Raw genomic sequence first — 17,706 nt, forward strand, 5'->3', positions numbered from 1 at the left:
CCAGTGAACACGGTTCTTCCACTGCTCCACAGCTCCTCAATGCTGGGGGGCTTTATACCCCTCTATAGCCCACGCCTGGCATTATTAGGCAGCATGGTGGAGAGAAGAAGGTGCTCCACAGAGTCCTATTCTATTGGCAGTGCTTCTCTGCAGGGACTAGACGAGCCGTGTGTGTGCATTTGTACATCTGTGACAGCAATGGGTGCAGCTTAAAGTAGCTGAATGCATTCATTAGAAGGGGTGTCCACAAACATTTGGACATATAAGGAGCCTGACTGTAAGCCTCGAAGTCTAAACCAGTTTATACAGCCGTGCACCAGCTGTAGTGCGGCCGCACTGCATGAGTGTGTGGTAACAAGTGTGTGTGTGGAATCACTTAATGATCCCTTGATGACAGACGTAAAAACAATCTGTCTGCCTCTCTCTCTCTCTCTGTCTCTCTCTCTCTCTGTCTCTCTCGCTTCAAATGCAGTGCAATCAACAAACACAGCAAAGTCAGCCAGTGTTGAATTAGCATAGAAGTCCAGATGGACATAAGTGATACCTGAAAAGGAGAAATCAGCACTGAAACCAGGTTGGCTCTATAGGTTAAACCAATCAGCCATAACAATAAAACCACAGCCGGTGAATATCGATTGTCTGGTGTTCCAATGGCGCCTGTCAAGAGGTAGGATCTCTTGAAGTTCTTGATGTGTTAAAGCAGGAAAAATGACCAAGTGTAAGAACCTGAGACATTTATGGTATTTAGCTGACGCTCTTATCCAGAGCGACTTACAAGGGTGCTCATACTACAGATTTGGGCCAATGTAGTGTTAGGAGTCTTGCCCAAGGACTCTTATTGGTGTAGCGCAGCATAGTCACCTAGACCGGGAATCGAACCCCAGTCTCCCACATGGTGTAATAGCTCACTGTTGCGCCACACCAACCAAACACCTTTGCCAAGAGATACTTTGCCAAGAACCAAATTGTGATGGGTCAGAACATCTCCAAAACATCAGGCAGGTCTTGTGAGGTGTTCCTGGTATGCAGTGGTCAGTACCCACCGAAAGTGCTCCAAGGTCCAAGGCTCACTGATGCTCATGGAGGCTTCACCTCACAACTTACATGACTTAAAAAGATCTGCTGCCAACCTTTGTTCTTGGTGCCAGATCCCACAGCAGGACACCTTCAGAGGTCTTGTGGAGTCCATGCCATGATGGATTGATCTGATCTCTCCAAAAGTTACTTAAGTACTCACATCCAAAATACACACCCGTGAATGACTGTAGAAGATGGTTCCACCCAGGCTTGATTAGTTGCTGTGTTTTATGTGTGGTGCTGAACGGACAGCTCCTTCAGCCATCCTGTTAAAGAAGCCCCCAATAAGTAGAAAGATGAGCAGATGTGTGTGAGTGTGTATCCCTGTATGTGCCTAAATGACACTATGCTAAAGTTCTGGTGGTGTTTTTGTTTTTTCTTTTGCAGTTTGGCTTCTGCTCGTGCTGTTAGAGGAAGGTTTCGCATCAACTCAGAATGGTAACGGTAGGTCCTTGTTAACCTTGTACCTTATACTGTTCCTTTGTGGGTTCCATTTATGGGCGGTATTGCTCAGACAGCAAGTCTAGGAGTCTAGGAAAGTGTTGGTGCTTTAAAGTCGATGTTTCTTGATGTTTCTGTTAATATCTTTGCGATAATGCAGCTCAGAATTACGGTTCAAACTGAATCTATAAAGCCCGCCCTTCGATTGAATATCATTTCCAGATCTCACATCTGGAGTTACAAGGCTATGAAGACAGGTAAAGATACTCATCTCTGCCTCTCCCCGTGTCTAACTGGTAGGTTAGTGTCTCTGGCAACTGTCTATGGTTTTGTATGAAACTGACCAATGGACACTCAGAAGCTTGTCTTTGCCTCTCGTCGTTTATGAACCATTTCATTCACACATCCCAAAAAAACGAAGAATTTCTTAAAATCTGCAGGTTTAGGGTCAGAGTATCTCTTCTCACAGTCCTCTTGGTCACATGGGGTCTCATTATAGAAAAAGCTGGTTTTAAAGGTGAATTTTAGGTGATATGCAAATGCACTTCGAGGGTTAAGAGCTGTTCTCAGATTTCCATGATATTCAAGTCAGGGGTGATGTGTGAGATTCCTTCAGAATGGGAACTCTATTTTGCAGGAATGTGGATGTGTGGATGTGTGTGTATGTGCCTCAGTTTGGTGTATAGCAAAGTTTAAAGGCACCCTATTGTACAGGTCGTTTATACCTAAATCAGGCCTCAGTCAGTGGTCAGTTTTTTAGCATGGGGCCATTGTGGGCTGGATATTGGCTGGATATTGCAACACTGCTGTGCTTGAAATTAGGTTGCCTACTATTATGCCTGTTGTTGTCACTGCTGTGCTGAGAATGGCCCACTACTCTAATAATTTCTGGGGTCAACAGTGGTCCTGTGGTGGTCCGTTACCATCAGAGACAGTGATTGTACACCTACTAAATGCTGTGTGTCTGCGGGCATAACATAAGAACAGCAGGCCTATAAGAAAATATGAGACATTTCATTCATATATTTATATATATATATATATATATATTACAGTTCCTATGCTAACTGTGTGTGTGTGTGTGTGTTACAGCATTGTCTGAGAATGTGGCTGAATCGAAAAAGCACCCATCCCAGTGTGGAACATGGGTGCGCAACCCTAACGGAGGAATATTCCACTCCCCAAACTACCCCAACACCTACCCACCTAACAAAGAGTGTGTGTATGTACTTGAGGGTATGTACAGTACCTGTCTCTCACTCTTTCTCTCTATCTCTCTCTCTCTCTCTCTCTCTCTCTCACACACACACACACGCAAACACACACGCTAATCATATAGCCCTTATTTCCTACCTTAACAATATACAGTATAACAGTATACTGTGCACCCCCCCACCCCCCCCACCCCTGTGTCCAGCTCTGCCAAGGAACAGGATCGAGCTGGTGTTTAATGAGAAGTTCTTCATCGAGCCGTCCTTTGAGTGCCGTTTTGATAACCTCGAGATCCGCGATGGACCGTTTGGTTTCTCTCCGCTGATTAACCGATTCTGTGGATCTCAGAGCCCGGGGACGGTCGCCTCCACTGGACGCTTCATGTGGATCAAGTTTACCAGCGATGAGGAGCTGGAGGGTATGGGCTTTCGAGTGGAATACACATTTACCATTGGTAAGCACCCCCCCTCCACACACACACACACACACTGTCACACACCAACACACACCCTTGAGTTTATGTTATTCATTGATTATTTATTAATATTTGTTTATTTGTTCTCTCTATATGCAGACCCTGACTTTCATCTCCACGTAGGAGGACTGTTGAATCCCATTCCGGGTATCTTATTTTCAGTTATCTTCTGTAATAAACACTACATGTCCAAATGTTTGTGGACACCCCTTATACTAAATGCATTCAGCTGTTTTAAGTTGCACCCGTTGCTCACCCAGCTTGTCTAGTCCCTGTAGAGAAGTATTGCCAATAGAATGATGAAATGGTGCAAGAATGATGGTGGTGGAGCTCCATCCACTACTTTTGGGATGAGGTGTGATCATCATCCAACATCCTGACCTCAGTAATGCTCTCCTGTCAGAAATCTGCTTTAGATTTCAGAAGAAACAGTAAATGAGCGGGTGTCCCAATACTTTTGTCCATGTAGTGTATATTATTTGAAATTGTGTAATAGAGTAATAATTGGTAGCTATTATTAGTATTATGTATTATTAACTATTGTTAATGGATGTAACGGGGTGGTAGCGGAGTGGTGCAACTATCAAAGCACTGGCCATATTATTAAGATAGCCAAGCTCTTTCTGGCTGGGTGGGATGATCCTCTCTCTCTCCCCTATCACACAGCAGAATGCCTAGCCAGTGCAGGCTTCTGTTAGCTGATCAGAACTGTAAAAGGACTGGCAGTTAGTGTTCTCCTCCAATTGTGATCAGCTGTCCAACGATGTTGTGTTACTGGCAGTTCACAAAAATGAGGTGGAGCTTCATGTGATTCAGATGAAGCACTGGTGGCATTCTCTGATAGTGGGCTGTCCTAGATACTGGGAGAGAACTGGACGCATTGGGCTGAAAATTGGGTTCACCAAAGCCTAAAAGAAGGAGGCCGCTGAGACTGGAAAAGTAGGCTATGCCATTTCCACATAAATAATACATATTACATCAACACCAAGTGCCAAAAGTAAGTAAACTGAAAGACAAAATTGTGCTAATGTGATGCATTTTGTATGAGCTACACATTTGAGTCCAGACCTTTTTTCAGTGTAGCTAACTTTTATAAGTGAACTCTAAGTGCTGTGTTTGTCCGAAGACTGAGCTGTGGGGCTCTCAGCCTATTGCATTAGATCCTCAGACCTCACACAGGTTGTTCAGTACGCTGTAAGTACTAGCATAGCACATCTGCAGCACCTCATCCAGCTGTGTGCCAGTACTCTGTACTGTATATAGGAAATGTAAAGGGTTCCTGCAAGGGGGCCTTTTTTAGTACAACTTGATTTTGAGGGTACCTACATAGAGACACTCCACAAAGCATTGAGTTCTATATTTAAAAACTTTACATTGCTTGTACTGCCAATAGAATAGGACTCTCTGGAGCAGATGAACATGAACCTATTGGCACCATGCTGCCTAATTCCAGGTGTGGGCTAGAGGGGTATAAAGACCCCAGCATTGAGCTGTGGAGCAGTGGGACTTCATGTGTTGTCTAGAATGATGGTGATGCTCCATCCAGTACTTTTGGGATGAGTTGGAGTTGGAATACAAACCAAAATCCAAAATCTTAAAGGAAACTACAGTTACAGTCCAGAAGCAGGATAATTTTTTGTTAATACCCTGGATTGTAGAAGAAATAAGGACTGAACAGCTGTCCAAATACTTTTGTCCATATGGTTCATTCTCCTGGAAATACAGGGTCTTCTGAAGATAGTCATTACCTGGCTCAGGTGTTGAAGAGCAGGGCTGAAGCTGAACTCTGCAGGATGGTACATTTCCTGACAGTTCCTGACAGTGGCCTCCTAATGCTCCTAATCTCATCTGGCCTTGATTTAGTGCTTTTACTGCTGTTATGGAAAAGCTTCCAGAAGCTGCTCTCATTCTCTGCTCTCTCTTTATATGCCCCTCTCAGACTGCCAGTTTGAGCTGACTGGGCCTGATGGCTTGATCAGATCCAGTCAGGTGGAGGAGGAGAACAAAGTGAAATCAGATGAAGCTGTGGACTGCATCTGGACTATCCGAGCGCCACCTAAGAACAGGGTTTCTGAGGCATTATTATTAATCCTCCCTCCCCGCCTCCCTGCCCCTGGATGTAAAACATACTATTACTGTCATAACAAAACCTTGTAAATGGTGATTACACGGGTGTCATGCAGATGTTTGGCAGCCCTGGTCAGAATTTCTATCGCTGTGAAGATCTAAGCTAAGATGATCTGATTTTTAACAGACAGGATGTTAAATATTAAGCCAGATTACTTTATTATTTCCATTTTTACAGTGTCTAAAGAAGAAAAAGGGGCGTAGGAGCAGCTTGTAAACACTTAAGAGTCTTTCACTTCTTGTTTGGAGAATTTTTCCACCCTTTTTTCAGAAGTTCTGAAACTCTTGGGCCGTCTGTCTGCACTGAAGTGGTTTGAGGTCTGTCCAGACTTTCAATGATGTTTAGGTCAGGGGACTGTAAGGGCCATGGAAAATCCTTCAGCTTGCACCTCTTGGGGTAGAGCATTATATATTTGCAGGTGTTTAGGATCATTACCCTGCTGTAGAAGCTCTTCCTCATTCCAGCTTCACCTTCCAATAGATGGTGTGATGTTTTTTTTTTAAAGATTTACTGGCATTTAGTTCAAGACTGAATCCACCCTTCCCTCTACCAGTCAAAAAGCCACTAACTCATTTAAAATAGAAGTCACTAATACAACTGAACAAACAGACAGTGTCAGAATAAAAGTCTCTAATAGGAACAGTCGTGTCAAAATAAAGTCACTAATACAGATGAACAGCCCGTTTCAAAATAAAAGTCACTAATGCAGGCACACCGTATAAATAAAAGCCTCTAATAGAAACAGTCTAGGTCAAAATAAAGTTGCTAATAAAAAAAATAAACAACCCGTTTCAACATAAAAGTCACTAATGCAGGCACACCGTGTCAAAAAAAGTCACCAATACAGAGCCTATCAAAATAAAAGTCACTTATACAAATGAACAAACAGACTGTGTCAGAATAAAAGTCTCTAATAGGAACAGTCGTGTCAAAAAAAGACCTTAATAGAAACAATGACGGTGTCAAAATGAAAGTCGCTAATACAGATGAACAGCCCGTTTCAACATAAAAGTCACTAATGCAGACACGCCGTATAAATAAAAGCCTCTAATAGAAACAGTCTAGGTCAAAATAAAGTTGCTAATAAAAAATAAACAGCCCGTTTCAAAATAAAAGTCACTAATGCAGGCACATTGTGTCAAAAATAATACAGAGCATGTCAAAATAAAAATCACTATACGAATGAACAAACAGACTGTGTTAAAAATAAAAGTCGAAAATACAAACGAACAGACGTTTCAATATAAAAGTCACTAATTCAGGCACACCGTATAAATAAAAGCCTCTTATAGAAACAATCTTTGTCAAAAAAAAGTTGCTAATAAAAAAAAAAACCGACTGTGTCAAAGTAAAAGTCACTAATGCAGGCAAACCACGTCAAAAAAATCACTAATACAGAGCATGTCAAAATAAAAGTCACTAAAACAAACAAAACAGTAACACAAACAACTTTCAAGCTGAAAGCTAAAATTAATATCTCACATTTTTCTCCCTTTTTTCTTTTTTTGCTGATCTGATAAATGATCGAGTTTGTGATCCGCGAGTTTTGTGTTTTTTACGCCATCTATTGTCTTCTGCTTTCTGGGCATCAATTATTTTATTTTTCAGTGCTAGGTATCTGCTTAGAGGAGCCAACAGCTGCTGATTGTTAGGATCTTTTTGATCTTTTTGCTCTAAAATTGTACAAGACAAAAACACATATCTTACTTTAAATTAATGCTTCTATCTTTTATTCACTTTAAAATTCACAATAACAGAAATTTTGATCAGGGATGCCTAAATTTTTGCATGCTACTGTGAATAGGAAAGAATCATACTTAGCTATAATGTATTTATATTTCAAATGTATCCAGATTTTATTCCGAATCATTTTGTTTCGCCGGCAGCTGATAAATACGGTATCTGAAGAAATATGAGGTTTTGATATGATGACATTTATGTTATACACCGATTTACCCCAGTCCCGCCTCCACACCTCACCTCCTGTCCTTTATCTCCTCCCGTCTGTTTCTTTCTTACCTCTCTCTCTCTCTCTCATCCCTCACAGATCTTCCTGCGTTTCTTGGAGTATCAGTTGGAGAACTCCAACGAGTGTAAGAAGAACTTTGTGGCTGTGTACGATGGCAGCAATGCTATTGAGGACCTGAAGGCCAAGTTCTGCAGCACTGTAGCAAATGACATCACGCTTGAAAACGAAGTGGGGGTGGTCAGAATGTGGGCTGACGAGACGAGCAGACTGAGCAGATTCCGCATGCTCTTCACCTTCTTTGCTGATCGTGAGTACTCCCTCCATATCGACCTTCCAAAATGACGTCTGGAGGACCGAGAAAGAAAGCGCTCAGAGAGAAGTGCTCATATGCGGATATTGCCGAGAACCTATACGACCGTTTAGCTGTGTCAGGAGGGGGGTGCACTGGGGGGTGCACTGTTCTACTATTCTAAGCCTTTATGGGGCCCTAAGCAGATTTTCATGTGGGGCCCATAAAGGCTTAGAATAGTAGAACAGTGCACTCCCCAGTGCACCCCCCTCTTGACACAGCTAAACAGTCATATAGGTTCTTGACCCTTTAGCTGTGTCAAAAGGGGGGTGCACTGTTCTACTATTACTACTAAGCCTTTATGGGGCCCTAAGCAGATTTTCATTTGGGCCCCCCCATATCACCACCTCAGCACCAGATGCTTCATTGTTTTATAGGAAAAGAGATATTGTGCAATACGCTGAAGCGCTCGGGCCTTTATCCACCACCCAAGCGGCGTGTATCTGCATTTACTCAACAGTGGCAGCAGCAGTCGACAGCAGGAATTCATGAATCTAGTATTGGTGTGCAAATATGAAAATAAATTCATATAAAAATAGCTTTTACCTGTGTAATATCATTACGTTTTATTATTCAGTGTTATTTGTTAAATATGTATTTTTTTATCATGATACCTTGGTGCTCTTGGGGGCCCCCTGGTGGCGGTGGTAATTCGGGTATGCATTGGGCCGACTTGCTTGCACAAACTTAAAACATCCTTATGGAAGGTGTCTTAAGACAGACCCTTACCCGTGACCTCATGATTAAACTCAAACCTTACCTGAGACCTCGTTATGAGACCTCGTTACGAGACCTCGTTATGAGACCTCGTTATGTAAAATTTGCTACAGAACATCTGGGAAAACATGCTGTGGACTGAAACAGGCCACAATCAGCAAAAGTGTGTTTGGAGAGTTTTTTATGTCCTAAAAAAATAAGCTAAATTATAAAATCTTTCTCTTATAAAATTTTCTCTCTCTCTCTCTGTTTATCTTTCTCTTTCTTTATTAAACTCTCTGTATCTCCGTCCATCTCTCTCTCTCTCTCTCTCTCTGCTGCTCCTGTAGTTCCAACCCTCACAGCTTTTTAAGTGTGTCTAAGGCTTCAGGATAACAGGTCCACCATGTGGTTGTTATTGGTACTACATGATGTAGTGCTCTCCAGTTCAACCTCTACCTCTGTTGTGTTTGCAGCTCCATGTTCGTCCAACGCTTTCTTCTGCGACACCAACATGTGCATCAATCAGACTCTGGTGTGCAACGGGGTTCAGAATTGTGTCTTCCCCTGGGACGAGAACAACTGCCAGGGTAATAGTCAATGTGTGTGTGTGTGTGTGTGTGTGTGTGTGTGTGTGTGTATCTCTTCTGTTCTGATACCCTACTGATGATACACCTCTCTCATATGTACAATTCCTCTCTCAATTCCTCTCTCTCGCTTCCCTCACTTATCTCTCTCTCTCTCTTTTTATGTAACTCTTAATTGCTCTCTCTCTCTCTCTCTCTCTCTCTCTCTTCAATCTCTCTTTTTTCTATTGATCTCTTCCTTTATTTAACTCTCTCTCACTCTCTCTCGCTCTCTGTGTATCTCTAACTTTCTTTATTTAACTTTCTCTCTCTCCCTCTCTCTCTCTCTCTCTCTCTTCCTTAATTTAACACACTCTCTCTCTCCCTCTCTCTCTCTCTGTTTATCTCTCTCTCTCTTTCTTTCTCTCTCTCTCTCTCTCTCCCTCTCTCTCTCTCTCTCTCTCTCTCTCTGTTTATCTCTCTCTCTTTCTTTCTCTTTCTCTCTCTCTCTCTCTCTCTCTCTTTCTCTCTGTTTATCTCTCTCTCTCTCTCTCTCTCTCTCTCTCTCTCTCTCTCTCTCTCTCTCTCTCTTTCTCTCTGTTTATCTCTCTCTCTCTTTCTCTCGTTTGTCCAGAAACAAAAACCAAAGGTGTTTTCCAGCAGATGAGTAAGACTCATAGCACGGTGATTGCCGTGTCCACCGGGGTGGTCCTGCTTCTCCTCATCCTGTCGGTGATGGTGCAGATGAAACAGCCCAGAAAGAAGGTGGAGCAGAGCAGCATAAAATCTGTCAATCATTTCTCTAAACCGCTTCACAGACAGACTACTGACGGTGCACCACACTGACTCTGGGCTCAGAAGGAATTCCACTGAATATTTCTTTATATCAGCTGCTCCTCCGACCTTTAGCTTTTTTGTGTTCACCATAAAAGAGAAAACCGTTGAGAAGAAATATGGTCAGTTCATAAAAGACCAGTACGCTGCCCCTCCCTGTCCTTTAGATCACTGATTAGCTGAGTTTATGGACATGTCTAAGCAAAGTGTTTAATTTACAGTGGAATTGGTATTCACTATGGGTCAAAAGTTTGGAGTCAAAGGCAGTAATAAATACAATGCACAAATAAATGTTAACAAGTCTGTACTTTTAGATTTAGGCTGCATCCCAATTGTGTGCTACACACAAATACAGTAGAGCAAATACTACATACTAGTCTTAACAGTGAGGGTTTGGCATTAATACATTATTATACACATACATAGGAAATGATGAAGCGTCGCTATCTGCCATTTTTTCTAACATTTGTTCCAGGTGTGAGTAGCTCCTCACTTTCCATTTCGCATTGCATTGTGGGGTAATAGTATCTATCATAACCACACTCAAAAACTGACCCGTTCTGAGGTTCTACTCAGTTCTGACCTCAGAAACCAGATACAAATCCCATCACTCAAACCACTTCAGGAGGAGGTCTGAGTCGAAACCCCCAGTACAACCAAAACCCACACCAGTAATAATTGATGAGAAAATGTGACCAGGTATAAACTTAGTCTGGTCTGCTCTTGATGGTTGAAGTGAGTGGTGAAAAAGATCACCATCATGGCCAGATCCAAAGAGCTCTCTGAGGCCTTCAGAAAGAAGGTTGTAGCTGGGAGGAGTGAACTGGTGTTCACTCCTCCCAGAGGAGTCTGGGAGGGGGTTTGAAAAGACCTCAGATCAATTAGAAATCATTAAGTCATTCCACTGTCCACTAAATCAGCTACAAGTGAAACAACTGACCAACATGGCATAATCAGGCCATCCTAGCAAGTTCAGCCCAGGAGTAGAACCACAAGATGAGTAAAGTCAAGCAGGTGGCTCTCGGCTGATGCTGCCGAAATACAGCATCTACCATCACAACAAGTTTGATCTTCATAGAAAGTGTGTGTGTGTGTGTGTGTGTGTGCATGCTTTACAGGTGCTGCCGCGTAAGAGCCTGTTCAGCGCTGCAGAGCTGCAGGAGGTGCTGGAGCCTCCTCATTACGAGCTCCTCTCCCTGCGCGAGCGGGAGGTTCCGGACGAGTTGGCCAAACTGTCAGAGGAGCTGGAGAGCTTTCAGAAGCTCCGTCGCTGCTCCTCCGCGTCCCGCTGCATCCACGAGCATCACTGCGGCGCCCCCGGCAGTGCCGCCCCCGTTGCCATGGCAACCAGAGTGCAGCATCTGTCCCAGGGTTCAGATGACCTGTTTGTGGGGCAGTCCGGCAGGGGCTTCACCAACTTTTCCAGCCGGAGGAGCGTCCACGGGCCGCACACACACTCCATGCCCCACGGTGCACACACACAAATGCACACACACAGCATGCAGAGTCTGCGGGAGGCCATGGAGGACGGCGCGTACGGGCTGGAGGAGCGGGTGATGGAGGAGATGGGCTGCAGAGAAGTGTTCAGCCACGGAGAGGTGTTCGGCCGAGGGGAGGCGTTCGGCCGTGGAGGGAGCGTAGGCATGGTGCGTAACCATGGCAACCCTGTCCAGCAGCGCTCCCTTTCAATGGACTTTTGAAGAGTTTGGAGAAACTCAACGCCCTAACTGCACAGGGTCCACTACAATGGACCTCTGGAAACTGCCCAATTAGCTCATCTCTGCCCAGTTAGTGCACTATGCAATCAAAGATAATACCACTGGTTTCACTGGTGTTCACTTCTAAGACAGACCTCTCACCCTAACTTTAACAATAGTGGCTACCAGTTCTTAACCATCATTCATTATCCATGTCTTAATTCTATTCTCCACAAACTCATGGACTTGATCATTTCACCTTTGCTGCATGGACAAAAGTATTGGGACACCTGCTCATTCGTTGTTCTTTCTGAACTCAAGGGCATTAAAGAGAGTTGCTCCCGCTTTTGTTGGAGTAACTGTCCCTACTATCCAGGGAAGAAGACTTTCTAGTAGATTTTGAAGGAGGACTGCTGTGAGGATTTGGTTGCATTTAGCGACAAGAGTATTTGTTAGTGAGGTCAGGATATTTGGATGATCACCGGCCCACCTCATCATCCCCAACTCATCCCAGAAGTACTGGATGGAGCTCCACCACCATCATTCCAGAGACCACAGTTCTTTGAAACAGGTGGTTCTTCTATGGCGTCACTCAAAGAACCACGCGAAACACCTTATTATTTTTTTAAGATTTTGGATGAAAATAGGGTGAGAGATTTTGAGGCTGATGCTGCGTTCCCTTTGAACTGGGTGTCGGAGTTCCAAGTAGTACATTTCAACTGGAACGCCCCCGCGAGTCGTATTTCCACTTCGAAAGTCAGGAGAGTCTTATCAGCTCCAAGTCCAAAATTTGAGAAGGCCACAGCGCACATCAACGGTAGTAAAAGAACAGTTAATTAGTACCTCTACCTATCTGTGTCTCATTAAACCAGTCGTATCCATGTGCAACTTCTATCTGTGGACGTGTTTCCATGGTGTTTGGATGCGTAAAATACTGTACAATGCTTTATCAACTAGAATCTCTAACTATGCTAACCTGGGACATATTTTGGTTAGATTTGTCATAAAACACTGGTTATGGTTTTATGTTTTATGTCGTGGGAAACTCCGAAGTGAGAAGTTATCGGAACGAGGTTAACTCAGGTGTGACGTCGTTCCCAGCTCCGACATCCGAATTGGAACGCAGCATAAGCTCCACTGATTTGCTGTTCCATTTAATTCTGTTCTGCTTTTTTGTTTTGTTTATAGTGTTTATAGCTGTAATTAACTTCTCCTGGATTCCTCATGTGACCAACATAGATTCTAGTTTCCAGATGACTGGATATTTTTGTTCTTTTTTGCTTCCTTCATTGTTAACATTAAAAATGGGACTCTGTTTAGACCATGAGTCTCTAAAAGGTTTACTGTTTGTGTGCTCTCCGGTTTTACCAGAAAGACTCCATAGCAGAGGCAAGAAGGAAGAAAAAAACTTTAATATTTTACCTTTAAGTTTTCCTCCCTATTTTTGGATATCTAATTACCCAACCCACTCGTTAGCACATCCCCTATCACATGTAAAACTCCTGACACTGGGAGCATGAGCACTGACACATGCCTCCTCTGACACATGCGCAACCAGTCACTGGCTCTTTTGAAACTGCTGCTGATGCAACGTCACCCAGCAAACCAATGCGTTTGGAGGTAAGCTCTGAGGCATTGGCCAGCAGGCACCCGTGTCGGCCAGCATCTCACCGAAGTGATATGTTGAGACAGAAAGAGCGCCATCTATCCACAAAGCCAATTGTGCGCTCTCAGGCTCCGGCTGCTGATGGCATGCAGCATGATCTGGGACTCGAACCAGGTATCCTTGTGTCATAGTGGCTGTTCCTTGGTCCACTGGCTACTCAGAGCCCATCTTTAAAGAATTTGATAGATAACAGTAATTGCAGGTTAAGGTTGTCGGCCCAGGTCTCGTAACGTCTGGACACTTGCAGAAATCTGACACATATGAATGGCCGGGGCGGATTTTACCCTCTGGTGAGACCAAACTGGAAGGATGGAAAAGACAAAATGTGACATCTGAAAGCAGCAAAGCAGGAGTGTTAGTCAGGTTCATTAAAAGACAGGTGGAAGCTGGGGATTGGTCAGACGTAGCATTGGAGCCTCCCTGGTAGAACTTGCTTTCAGCTGCTCCAGTACCAAAATGTTGTAAAAAGCTGGGTTCCTGAGCGGCACAGCTGTCTAAGTGCTGGGCCTGTCATTGGGAGATCAGTAGGCTGATCATGGTCAGGAGTCCCTCACTCTCCTGGTGTCCCTCTTGAAGGAAGCACATGCTTGCCTTCACTCTCTCAGCACTTGGAGCATTGAGTGTTGGGGGAGTCCTAGATACTGGGCGGCCACTGGAAACGAGTAGAGAACACACACAGTAGAGAAACTGAAAGTTTGCGGTTTCGCTTTGGGTCAGCATCTTTTCAGTTAACCATTAAACACTTAGTAGTGAGGACATGCTTGGACGAGATTGCTTGGCTTGGCGAGTCCCGTTTTCTTCATGTTTCTCCTGCAGGGTAAACATGGGAGTATTATAATAGGCCTTAGCTAAATCTATCACTGAGTTCCACACGTAGCACCACCTGCTGCTGCTGGATGTGTGGATAAACAGACAGATGGAGGTCAGAGAGGGTATAAACACTGTAAAAACAACAGCATTAGAGCTCTCAACATTGGCATGGCAAATTATACCAGTGGAAATCTGTCAAACATGTCTCACTTCTCACACACACACGTATGTTATATTTACCATATTTTTTAGAAACTAGGCTTAATAAAATGTTATATAATAATTTCTTTCATCCAGTCATTTTATATAACTTACTAAACTCAAGCTTGTCTTCATTAGAAATACACTACATGGACAAAAGTATTGGGACACCTGCTCATTCATTGCTTCTTCTGAAATCAAGGCTATTAAAAAGAGTGTATTCTATGCTTTTGTTGGAGTAACTGTCTCTACTGTCCAGAGAAGAAGACTTTCTACTAGATTTTGGAGAAACATTGCTGTGAGGATTTGATTGCATTCAGCGACAAGAGCGTTTGTAAGTGAGGTCAGGATATTGGATGATGATCACCACCCCACCTCATTCATCTCCAACTCCCCAACTCCAAATCCCAAAAGTATTGAACGAAGCGCCATCACCATCATTTCTAAGAACACAGCTCTTCTTCCACTGCTCCACAGCTCCTCAATGCTGGGTGGCTTTATACCCCTCTATAGCCCACGCCTGGCATTAGGCAGATCCAGAGAGTCCTATTCTATTGGCTGGTACTTCTCTACAGGAACTAGACAAGCTGTGTGTCAGCAATGGGTGCAACTTAAAGTAGCTGAATGCATTCATTTAAAGGGGTGTCCACAAACATTTGGACATATAGTTTACATGTAGGCCTAAGTAATCAAGGCTTTTGCCTTGTTCCATATCGCAGTGTTTGTTGTCAGTTGAGTAATAAAAACTCTGATGGTTGGTTGTGTGTTTTGATCTTTATCTAACTGCTCTCTCTCTGTCTCTCTCTCTCTCTCTCTCTCTCTCTCTCTCTCTCTCTCTCTCTCTTTCTCTTTCTCTTTCTCTTTGTCGCTCTACTGTACAGACTACGCCAACCGGGTTAATTACACCGCCCGAGCACTTATTATAAAAGTCTTGATATCTGCTATCAGACACTTTCCGGATGAATTATTGTTTGAGAGCGGTGAAAGTAGGTCAGCTCCGACTTTCTTTGATACAGATCGAACTTGCTGTAAAGAGCCTGTTGGCTACATTAGAGCCTTTCAGGTTGTCTGGGAAATCAGGAGTGCAGATCTTACATCAACATCCAGCTCTGTTGATATATTTTCTTTTAATCACAAAAGCAATAAAACTTGACTGGCTTGACTAAACAAAACAAACCTGTTAGATGAGTATAGTGTGTTCATTATTCGCACTTACTAACTAACGTTTACTTCACCTTGAGTTCATAGCTCTCTTTCTCTTAACATGACGACCCCTTTTTTCACAAGTTAACACAGTTCCCTGTGGTCTAAATGAAAAATCTGTTTAGTCAAAATAGCACCACAGCACCCAAGCAATTTATATCTCGCCTCGTTTACAACCTTATCATCCAGAGGATGCAGTGACTTTATGGAGAAAAATGCACCTAGGACAACATGCAGATCGGGTTGGGAACATTACTGTTTACGACAGGGTGTGATACCAAAGGCTTTCAAAAATTCCAGCCATTTCTGCTGTTTACAGATTTACAACTACATCATCTGCTGCACCATTTAGGGTGGAACTGAAAATGTGAACCTCCAGAAACCTTCTCAAAGCCTTCTAAAAAGTAAATCAGTGCCTGCAGCACGGCAGCATTCAGTATTCACCCTGCTCCGACATGTCCAGATGAAGTCACGGCTGGCTTGATAATTAGTCAATGACGTGAATCAGGCCTGTTAAATAAGCAAAACCATTTTTTCCTGGTTGGAGTTTGATCTTGTTTGGGTGGGCATGTGTGTCGGTTTATCATTCATATAGACAGACCACCTCCACACATGCACACACAAACACCAGCCTTCTAACCCCAGCCTGAACTCCTCAAGAACAAGCCTTATCTGAACTTATCTGTTTTCTGGTTTGGGCTATTTCCCGCTGATTCACAGGTTCACATGACTTGGCTATGATATGCATACCTAATGACCCAGGTAGAGCTGTCCAAACAAAAATGTCCTGTAGGCACAGCGGCCAAGTGTCAACAATATGACTACAATACAACAATATGACTTATTCAAGGTCGCACAGCTAATCATTTACTAGGGTGTGGTGAACTCGGCTCCCTGACAAAACTGCTTCTCTGAGTTATATAAGGTCTGGACAAAGTGCATGAACGATAATGCATGATATATTATAATCACTAATGTAAATGAATTCATGCTCTGAAGTCCAGCAATACGAATTAACATACACATAAAAGCAGGTTTTAAGATACTGAACCCACAAGAATGTGAAGTATAACCCAGAGCTCTCCCCACTAACCACTAAAAGGAGCCCCAAAAGGGGGTTCTAGATGACCTGGTAGAACACCGTGGTTGGATCATCTAGTGGGAAAATAAAAGCCAGCATCAGAGTGCAGGGTCAACCATGCTACAGCATCCCTGGAGCAAAGAGAGTAAAGTTCCCCTTAGCAGACCTGGGCATTAAACCCACAACCCTATGAACAAAAACCCAGAGCTCTACCCCAATACCCACTGCCCTAGAATAGGGTTTGGGATAGTAAACCCACAAGACTGTGAACAATAACCCAGAGCTTCACTCACTAACCAATTAAGAGAGCCCTAAAGGAGGTCCTAGATGACCTGGTAGAACACCATGGTTGGATCTTCTAGAGGGACAATGACTCAATGTGAACAACTCCACCAACAATGCTTTAAAGAGTGCAGGATCAACCATGCTACAGCCGGGGTATTGAACCCACAACCCTGTGAACAAAACAAAATCAAAGCTCTACCCAGTTCCCACGGCAGTAAAATGTTTTAGGATACTGAACCTACAACACTGAACAAAAACCCGGAGCTTTACTCACTAACCACTAAAAAGAACCCTAAAGGAGGTTCTAGGTGACCTGGTAGAACACCATGGTTGGATCTTCTAGTGGGACAATGACTCAATGTGAACAATTCCACCAAAAATGCTTTAAAGAATGCGGGATCAACCATGCTACAGCATCCCTGGAGCAGAGAGGGTTACGTGCAGCTTAGCAGGCCGGGGTATTGAACCCACAACCCTGTAAACAAAACAAAATCAGAGCTCTACCCAGTTCCCACTGCCGTAAAAGCAGGTTTTAGGATACTGAACCCACAACACTGAACAAAAACCCGGAGCTTTACTCACTAACCACTAAAAAGAGCCCTAAAAGGGGGTTCTAGATGACCTGGTAGAATACTGTGGTTGGATCTTCTAGTGGGACAAAAAGCCACCATCAGAGTGCAGGGTCAACCATGCTACCGCATCCCTGGAGCAGAGAGGGTTGAGTGCAGCTTAGCAGGCCTGGGTATTGAACCCACAACCCTGTGAACAAAACAAATCTACCCCAATACCCACTGCTGTAAAAAAAGGTTTTAGGAAACTGAACCCACAAGACTGTAAACAATAACCCAGAGCTTCACCCACTAACCAATTAAATGAGCCCTAAAGGCAGGTTTTAGGTGACCTGGTAGAACACCGTGGTTGGATCTTCTAGTTGGTCAATGACCCAAAGTGAACAATTCCATAGAAAATGCTCTGAGACCAGCGTCAGAGTGCAGGGTCAACCATGCTACAGCATC

The 17,706-nt window shown here is 43.6% G+C and overlaps 1 protein-coding gene across 2 annotated transcripts in view; it reads left to right on the plus strand.

Annotated features, from left to right (window-relative positions):
- The window catches only part of neto2b (neuropilin (NRP) and tolloid (TLL)-like 2b), a 25,928-nt gene extending 11,735 nt beyond the window's left edge, over positions 1–14,193 (plus strand). The window contains exons 4-12 of one of the 2 annotated variants that reach the window (XM_072694591.1): positions 1,465–1,521; positions 2,611–2,754; positions 2,936–3,184; positions 3,305–3,352; positions 5,145–5,281; positions 7,381–7,609; positions 8,824–8,937; positions 9,548–9,678; positions 10,866–14,193. In XM_072694591.1, coding sequence (XP_072550692.1) covers positions 1,465–1,521; positions 2,611–2,754; positions 2,936–3,184; positions 3,305–3,352; positions 5,145–5,281; positions 7,381–7,609; positions 8,824–8,937; positions 9,548–9,678; positions 10,866–11,447 — 1,691 coding nt within the window. In that variant the 3' untranslated portion in view covers positions 11,448–14,193. The remainder of the gene's footprint in view (positions 1–1,464; positions 1,522–2,610; positions 2,755–2,935; positions 3,185–3,304; positions 3,353–5,144; positions 5,282–7,380; positions 7,610–8,823; positions 8,938–9,547; positions 9,679–10,865) is intronic. The other variant, XM_072694592.1, reaches the window with a different exon arrangement.
- The last annotated feature ends 3,513 nt before the right edge of the window (positions 14,194–17,706 follow it).

This window comes from Salminus brasiliensis, chromosome 13 (genome assembly GCF_030463535.1).
Source record: "Salminus brasiliensis chromosome 13, fSalBra1.hap2, whole genome shotgun sequence".
NCBI classification, from domain to species: domain Eukaryota; kingdom Metazoa; phylum Chordata; class Actinopteri; order Characiformes; family Bryconidae; genus Salminus; species Salminus brasiliensis.